Here is a 9,287-nt window from a genome sequence, read left to right as displayed (position 1 = left end):
AGTCAGTGATAGAGGGGAGGAGAGGAGGCGAGGCGGCGGGTTGTTCTGCCGAGGTGGACGTGGCGGGTCCGGCGGAGTTAGCTACAAGTGACGGGCAGCGGAGCCGATCCGAGGCGGACAGCCAGCCATGAACCGGACCACCCGCAGGTAACGTACCGCTCTCCCCGCCGTTATTAGCCGCCTGCCCGGCTCCGGTGAGCTCCTTTTCTTCTTGCAGCTCGCCGCCGCTCCGCTCCGCTCGGTTTCCTGCTCTTTGACTGGCTGCTCCGCTCTCTGACAGATAATAACCGTCCGACACGTTTCATAATTTGACACAGTTGGTTTCTTTTGTGTGGGGGCTGTCAGCCGCTCCCCGCTGCGCCCAGTCAGCGTGCTAAATGCAAAAAGTGCCCAAGACGGCGGAGGAGGCTAACCGACCGCCGCTCCCCCCTCTGCCTGCCTCTCCTCCCCGCTTCACTCTCACTTTCTCCCCCATGCTAACGTCAGCTAGCCCCGCTAGTTAGCTTAGCAGGCTGCAAACGACGTTAGTGTGATAAACAAGATGGCCACTGGCTAGCTCTGCTAGCTAGCTAGACATGGCATCTTGCCCTGTCTTTGTACGCCAGCAGAGCGGTTTAAATGTGTTTCCTGCTCGGACATGTGCACTTTTCTCTCTGAGCGAAAGACTCGCCGAAACAAAAAGTTTCTGCGCAGAAACGGGAGGATGTCGTGTTAGTGTGAAGCGGACTGAGACATCCTCTGAGGGGAAATCACCGCCAGATTCTCGCAGTCACTCAGTCAGTTTGTGCGGAGGCTGCGTGGCGAGTTGAAAAGGCTACCTGAGTGTTTGAAGAGACAGGTAACCACCGCAGCGCCAACTTTACACGCAGAGCTGCAGCTTCGACTGCTCGACAACTCCGGCTCTGTGTGTTTCCAAAAGTGAGGACTCGTCCGACTTTGACGGTAACGGCTGCCAGAGCTGGGTCCAGAGCTGGGACCAGAGCTGGGTCCAGAGCTGGGACCAGAGCTGAGACCAGAGCTGGGTCCAGAGCTGGGACCAGAGCTGGGACCAGAGCTGAGACCAGAGCTGGGACCAGAGCTGGGACCAGAGCTGGGTCCAGAGCTGGGACCAGAGCTGGGTCCAGAGCTGAGACCAGAGCTGAGACCAGAGCTGGGACCAGAGCTGGGTCCAGAGCTAGGACCAGAGCTAGGTCCAGAGCTGGGACCAGAGCTGAGCCTGCCTGCAAACTTTTCAGTGTGCGTGCGCGGAGTGGCCGCTGAGGTGTAGCGGTGGAGGTAACGTTGGTTGTGTGTCACGCACGTCCAGCTGTCCGGTCCATAGGGTCTGTTGACACCAGGTCTACAACCGCACTGGTCCAACAGAGTCTGAAGTTATTATTAGTGGTCATAATACTGTTGAATGTTATACTGTAGAACATAATACTAATACTGTAGAACATAATACTGTTGAATGTTATACTGTAGAACATAATACTAATACTGTAGAACATAATACTGTTGAATGTTATACTGTAGAACATAATACTAATACTGTAGAACATAATACTGTAGAATGTTATACTGTAGAACATAATACTGTAGAATGTTATACTGTAGAACATAATACTGTAGAACATAGTACTGTAGAACATAATACTGTAGAACATAGTACTGTAGAACATAATACTGTAGAACGTTATACTGTAGAACATAATACTAATACTGTAGAACATAATACTGTTGAATGTTATACTGTAGAACATAATACTAATACTGTAGAACATAATACTGTTGAATGTTATACTGTAGAACATACTACTGTAGAACGTTATACTGTAGAACATAATACTGTTGAATGTTATACTGTAGAACATAATACTAATACTGTAGAACATAATACTGTAGAATGTTATACTGTAGAACATAATACTGTAGAACATAGTACTGTAGAACATAGTACTGTAGAACATAATACTGTAGAACATAGTACTGTAGAACATAATACTGTAGAACATAATACTGTTGAATGTTATACTGTAGAACATACTACTGTTGAATGTTATGCTGTAGAACATAATACTGTAGAACGTTATACTGTAGAACATAATACTGTTGAATGTTATACTGTAGAACATAATACTATAGAACGTTATACTGTAGAACATAATACTGTAGAACATAGTACTGTAGAACATAATACTGTTGAATGTTATACTGTAGAATGTTATACTGTAGAACATAATACTGTAGAACATAGTACTGTAGAACATAGTACTGTAGAACATAATACTGTAGAACATAGTACTGTAGAACATAGTACTGTAGAACATAATACTGTAGAATGTTATACTGTAGAACATAATACTAATACTGTAGAACATAATACTGTTGAATGTTATACTGTAGAACATAATACTAATACTGTAGAACGTTATACTGTAGAACATAATACTGTTGAATGTTATACTGTAGAACATAATACTGTAGAACATAATACTGTAGAATGTTATACCGTAGAACATAATACTAATACTGTAGAACATAATACTGTTGAATGTTATACTGTAGAACATAATACTAATACTGTAGAACGTTATACTGTAGAACATAGTACTGTAGAACATAGTACTGTAGAACGTTATACTGTAGAACATAATACTGTAGAACGTTATACTGTAGAACGTAATACTGTAGAACGTTGTACTGTAGAACGTAATACTGTAGAACGTTATACTGTAGAACATAATACTGTAGAATGTTATACCGTAGAACATAATACTGTAGAATGTTATACTGTAGAACATAATACTGTAGAGTGTTGTACTGTAGAACATGATACTGCAGAATGTTATACCGTAGAACATGATACTGTAGAACGTTGTACTGTAGAACATAATACTGTAGAACACAATACTGTAGAATGTTATACTGTAGAACATAATACTAATACTGTAGAACATAATACTGTTGAATGTTATACTGTAGAACATAATACTAATACTGTAGAACGTTATACTGTAGAACATAGTACTGTAGAACATAGTACTGTTGAACGTTATACTGTAGAACATAATACTGTAGAATGTTAAACTGTAGAACATAATACTGTAGAATGTTGTACTGTAGAACATGATACTGCAGAATGTTATACCGTAGAACATGATACTGCAGAATGTTATACCGTAGAACATGATACTGTAGAACGTTGTACTGTAGAACATAATACTGTAGAGTGTTGTACTGTAGAACATGATACTGCAGAATGTTATACCGTAGAACATGATACTGTAGAACGTTGTACTGTAGAACATAATACTGTAGAGTGTTGTACTGTAGAACATGATACTGCAGAATGTTATACCGTAGAACATGATACTGTAGAACGTTGTACTGTAGAACATAATACTGTAGAACATAGTACTGTAGAACATAATACTGTAGAACATAATACTGTAGAATGTTATACTGTAGAACATAGTACTGTAGAACATAATACACAAGAACATAATACTGTAGAACATAATACTGTAGAATACTATACTGTAGAACGTTATACTGTAGAACATAGTACTGTAGAACGTAATACTGTAGAACGTTGTACTGTAGAACGTTGTACTGTAGAACGTTGTACTGTAGAACATAATACTGTAGAATACTATACTGTAGAACGTTATACTGTGGAACATAGTACTGTAGAACATAGTACTGTAGAACATGATACTGTAGAACGTAATACTGTAGAACATAATACTGTAGAATGTTGTACTGTAGAACATAATACTGTAAAATGTTATACTGTAGAACATAATACCGTAGAACATAATACTGTAGATCATTATACTATAGAACATACGTCTGTTTTTATTTATTTCATGTCATGTCAATACCTCCTAACGTCAACACTGACTTACACATGATTTCATGTCAACGCAGTAATAATTCATATATTAATAATTATTATTTTCTTTTTCTTTAATATTCACATCTTCTTGTTACTGCGTTAGGACTTCTGTTGGTCCGAGTCCGTTTCACATTGATTATCTGCTGATACAGAGTCTGAACAGCTGTTGATGCTAAATCTGATCCAACTTATTATTCAGGAGCCACTTGATCCAAATACTGAAGGTCCTGGTTCAAAACTATTTAATTGATCAGTTTAAATTATTGATCTGATGTGAGATCAGCAGCTGGTTTTATTAGAGCAGACGTCTCACTCTGTTGGAGTTGTTGAACTACAGAAACACTCTGGTTGCACAGCGGTGTCACAGAGTGGAGCGTCTTCCCTCACAGAGGATCTTTGATCGAGTTCAGACACAAACAGGAGCTAACGTTAATTAGCAACAGCTGATGTGAGCCGGAGACGTTTGTCATGTTAACGGTTAATGTGACATGATGATGATTATGATGATGATGATGATGAGAGGTTCAATAACTGATCCGTTTAGTCCAGCTGTCAGACCTCAGAGTCAACAAAGTTTCACATTCACACACTTTGATTTTCACGCCCAGCCCCCCCTTCTCTTCCTGAACCTGACTGTGCCCCGCCCCCCTCTCTCTGCAGGCTGGTCCCAGTCAGCTGTGGGTGGTGACACAAGCAGGACGTCTCGGTTGTCGGATTCCCAGAGGAGACGCTCAGGGGCCCCTCCCCTCGGGTAGGTTTCTTCAGAGGAGGGAGAGAGGAAGGTCTCGAGGAGGAGGAGGAGGAGGAGGAGGAGGAGGAGCAGGAGCAGCAGCAGAGGAAGAAGGTGGACTTTTATAACCTCAGCTATACTTCAGGTGTTGAACCACAGTGAGGTGAGGAGGGTTAGCTCCGCCCCCCACCATGACAGACTTAGAGACTGAGTGTTTGAGCCTCGGCCTGCCCCCCGAGTGCGGCTCCCCTCCCCCGCCTCTGGACCCCTCCCTGCAGGGGGACTGCGGCTCGGGGCCCGCCGCCTCGGCCCAGACTCTGGCCCTCCTCTCCTCTGACTGCCCCACGCCCACGCTCAGCTCGCTGGCGGCGGAGATCGCCGAGCCGCTCGTGATGCTGCCCTGCGTGAAGAGCGAGCCGGAGGACGGAGACCTGGAGCCCATCCGGACCGTGGACCTGTCGGAGATCCAGCCGCTGTCCACCGCAGAGCTGGGTCAGGACCAGATCAAGATGGAGATCAGCGGCCTCGACTACATCAAGTCCGAGCATCACGGCAACCACCATCTGGGCCACTTCCACCACGCCGACGTCTCAGAGTTGGACTACAAGTCGCACTACGAGCCCAGCTCTGTGTTTGACTACATCTCCCAGGTAAAGATGGACCCTGATCACACCTGGGGCCTTTACTACGAAGCAGGATTTGAGGTTAGCGAGGTAACTTCAGGGTTGTGTTTTCAGGGTCTTACCGAGTAAATCGCCATGGTAACTTAAGTTACTTAAGTAATAAGTTACAGGACAAGTATAAAAGCACCGCCTACTGACTAATCAATACTCTGGAAAACGGCATCACCAATCATAGAGATCCCGTGGAGCTCAGGGCGGAGCCAGAGACCGGCAGCCCTTTGTCTTTCCCTGGCGGTGTTTAATATGAGAGAGATAGATTCTGGTCGGAGGGAGTGACTCCTGTTTACTCCTGTGTGCTGATATCATCCTCCAGCAGAGACTGACTGAAGCACTGAAGCCTCGTATGTAGAAGATATGAAAGTAAGCCTCTTTGAGTCAAGTTTTTATATTTGTTTTATTTGCTCTCTCTGAAACGCAGAATAAGACTAAAACTGTCAAACAGGCCTTAAGAACACATCTGAGCAACACATGAATTTAATAGAAGACACAAATGTGACTGATGCTGCTGTTAACTCATCTCCTGCTTCGTACTCGGGTGTCAGAGACTCTGAATCTGATCCTTGATTCTTTGGATCCTCATCAGCCGTCAGTCCACAAACACAACAACAAAACAGACGAGTTCAAATCAAACCGTATCAATAAAACAAGTCAAATATGAAGTTCAGAAACAATGAGACAGGTTCCAGATCAGCAGTAAGAACAATAACGTGAGAGATTCATCACGTTGTTGGTGTGTCTGCTGTCGGTGGGGACAGAAACCAGTTTATATTTTATACAAAAGAAGATTTGAGAAAGATTTGCTTCTAAACACTTTAGACATGTTAGAAAATAATTTGTGAAAACACTGAACTCTGTAGTAGTGAACTGACCCCTCCCCCTGAAGATGTTGTCGGTTCTGATCAGTAGTTACCCACCAGAAAAATCCTTTCTGCTCTGTGACAAACACATTTATCATCAGACTTTAAAATCACAGTTCGGTTTCCAGCTTCTCCACGTGTTTGTGTGAGTGAAAGAGACAGAAACATCAGTCTCTCCACAGACTGTTGGAGGAAGGTGTTACACCGCTACATGCCCCCCCCCCAAACAGGAAACACAGATAACAACACATGACGGTGTTTCATCCATCATCTGTTCAGATGTTTAGTTTGTCAATCAAAAGAAAACCGGTGGTCATGTAGTCGAAACCAGGTGTTAGCCTGGACCACCATGGACCACCATGGACCATCATCCAGAGACAGTTAAAATCACCTTGTTTGGTGAAGTCCGTTTATTTAAGGAGGAATTAAAATCAGATAAAAATACAGACATAATTATGACAAAAGTGTGTTCAGTTCATCAGTTTGACTCTTTGATGGCGTTCATGGAGACGGAGCCAGTCGGTGGTCTTTCAGCGAGTCTGACGGTGGACTGAGGACTTAAAAGTCTCTGAAGCTGCATGTCTGTCTGTTGCAGGTGACGGACACTCTGGAGTACATCAAGTCAGACCACCATGTGGACCTGCAGTGTTACTACACCACAGAGTCCAACACCATGTCCGCCCACCTGCCGCACAACGGCCTGGAGTCCATCCACATGGCCGAGCTCCGCACCGAGCTCAACAAGCTGCGGCCCGACGCCCTGCTGATGGACGGCATGGGCAAACTGGACCCTGAGTTCGGAGGGGGGGCGCTGTACGAGCTGCAGCCGGCCGAGCAGGGGAAGACTGCAGCAGAGGTGGCGGCGGCCACCGGGCAGGGAGGAGGCGGGAGTCTGGTCATCACGACCAAAACCCAGAGCCCCACTGTGAGGAAACCTCGTAACATGCAGGGGGAGAAACCTTTCTCCTGCACGCAGTGCGGGAAGAACTTCAGCACGCTGGGAAACCTGAAAACACACCAGCGCATTCACACCGGGGAGCGGCCCTACACCTGCTCGCAGTGCGGCAAGAGCTTCGGCCAGGCGGGAAACCTCAAACGACACCAGCTGATCCACACGGGCCAGAAGCCCTACGTGTGCGCTCACTGTCCCAAAGGCTTCACCAAAGCCGACGACCTGCGGTCGCACCAGCGGCTGCACACCGGCGAGCGTCCGTTCATCTGCGTCACCTGCGGGAAGAGCTTCGGCCAGTCGAAGGAGCTGAAGGCTCATCAGCTGAGCCACACGGGCGAGAGGCCGTTCTGCTGCCAGCACTGCGGCAAGAGCTTCAGCAAGGAGACCAGCTACCGCAACCACGTGCAGATCCACACGGGGGAGAAACCCTTCACCTGCTCGCAGTGCGGGAAGACTTTCAGCAACTCGGGCGTTTTAAAAACCCACGAGAAGATCCACTCGGGCGAGCGGCCGTTCGGCTGCACGCAGTGCGGTAAGAGCTTCGGCCGCCTCGGCCACCTGAAGGCTCACCAGCAGATCCACACGGGGGAGCGGCCGTACGCCTGCCCCCACTGCGCCAAGACTTTCAGCCAGTCGGGTCACCTCAAAGCACACGAGCAGATCCACAAGCGAGAGCGAGTGGACTCGGCCAGCACCAGCAGCAGCAGCAGCAGCAGCAGCAGCAGCAGCCTGGGCAGCGACAGTAGCTAAAATGAACTCCACACCCTTTAACCTCTCGGAAAAACAAAGTATTATTCCTCTTTTTTATAAATACTATATATAAATCTTTTTCCTTATGAGTTTTTTCTTACATTTTCATACCTTTTGTGCTCTTTTGCATTCTGTACGTGGGCAGGTGGACTGACTGATTTGCTCTTATGCAAGTGTCTGTGAACATGTTATGAACTGTGTGTCTGTGGGGGGGGGGGGCGACACTGAGGGACTTGTAGATAATCTTTAAACTGATCCGTAATGAGTCTAGAGTCTCTCTGGAGGACCAAGTCCCAGTACTTATTTTGGAGTACTTATTGATACACAAGCACAAATACTTAAGTAACAAAGTTTAAGTACTTCATTTAGTTTTTTACTGAAACAGACCAGCAGCTCCTGATGAACCAGAACCCCGTCTACTGATGAAGATCAGTCCAACAAGTTCCTGTTTCCTAAAGCAGTACTTCACAACGAGTACAAGTACAAGAGAGTAATGAGGACTTCAGAGTAGCTGTCAGCTGTATTAAGAATACTTCAGTCTGTATGAAAGCAAGCTGAAGTTACAGCAACAATCAGAGTTTCTGTTCTCTGGATAAAATCCAGACTTGATTTAAAACTCAGATCTCAGATCTGATTACAACCCGTCTGTAGATCAGGGTCCACCCTCCAGTCCAGGAGGGGGGGGGGTTCAGCCCGACTTACTGATGTGGAGGAGTTTAAACGGTCCGATAACCAGAGATATCGGACGCTCGTGACGTAAATAATTCATCTCTGCTTCTAAAGGAGCTCCATCGGAGCTGTTTGACAGAAACACCCGAAGAAGAACTTCAGCAGTTTAGCTAACATTAGCTAGCTAACGACAACAACGCACTGGATGCGTGAGTCGTCATCGGACTAATAGAAGAGATTAATATTAGACTGAAGTCAAGATCGTTACTTCGACGCTGCTACAAAAACCAAAACACAACGTCCGGCAGAGTTCAGTGAAATGATTCAGTTCATTTGTTTAGATTTATTTTCCAGTTTTTAAGTTCTTCACGATATCGGAACTGAAACTGAACAAAACCAAGTTCTGAATCTCCTTTTGGTAGACGGGGTCCTGGTTCACATTCCTCAGTGTGTGTTGACTGCAGTTAAAGTACTTTTGCCAACCATGTGTGAGTACTTATGAGTACTTGCTGCCAGTTTACTAGTATTTTACTTACAGGTGTGGGTACTAGCAGGTGTACGCTCTGTTACTGTATTGTTAAAAATCTGATGATATAATTTTTATATTTTTTATTGACCAGTATTGATCGATCAGGACACAGTGATCTGATTGTTGTTGATAATCTGCTGATGACATTCCTTAAAATCATTCCAGTATCAAAGTCACTTTTCAGTATCGTCGAGCTCCACCGGGACCAAACACATCAGCACCAGGACCCGACAAGCC

The 9,287-nt window shown here is 45.3% G+C and overlaps 2 protein-coding genes across 2 annotated transcripts; one reads left to right on the top strand and one right to left on the bottom strand.

Moving 5' to 3' along the window:
• Positions 1-1,377: 1,377 nt before the first annotated feature.
• Positions 1,378-3,902, bottom strand: LOC139299851 (dynein heavy chain). The gene is given in 3 exon segments (XM_070922784.1): positions 1,378-1,878; positions 2,068-3,369; positions 3,891-3,902. Coding segments are annotated over 3 exon segments (1,815 nt in total).
• Positions 3,903-4,801: 899 nt separating this feature from the next.
• LOC139300529 (uncharacterized) lies at positions 4,802-7,997 on the top strand. Its single transcript, XM_070923656.1, has 2 exons — positions 4,802-5,260; positions 6,746-7,997. The coding sequence occupies exons 1-2, from the start codon at positions 4,802-4,804 to the stop codon at positions 7,850-7,852; spliced, it is 1,566 nt and encodes a 521-aa protein (XP_070779757.1). The 3' UTR covers positions 7,853-7,997.
• Positions 7,998-9,287: the final 1,290 nt, after the last annotated feature.

Source organism: Enoplosus armatus, chromosome 17 (assembly GCF_043641665.1).
Source record: "Enoplosus armatus isolate fEnoArm2 chromosome 17, fEnoArm2.hap1, whole genome shotgun sequence".
Lineage (NCBI taxonomy): Eukaryota > Metazoa > Chordata > Actinopteri > Centrarchiformes > Enoplosidae > Enoplosus > Enoplosus armatus.
This window is presented reverse-complemented; position numbering and strand designations above follow the sequence as displayed.

Coding starts and splice junctions, on each gene's coding strand:
- LOC139300529 (XM_070923656.1), top strand. CDS start 4,802: ATGACAGACTTAGAGACTGAGTGTTTGAGCCTCGGCCTGCCCCCCGAG. Junction 5,261..6,745: donor TGTTTGACTACATCTCCCAG/GTAAAGATGGAC, acceptor TGTCTGTTGCAG/GTGACGGACACTCTGGAGTA.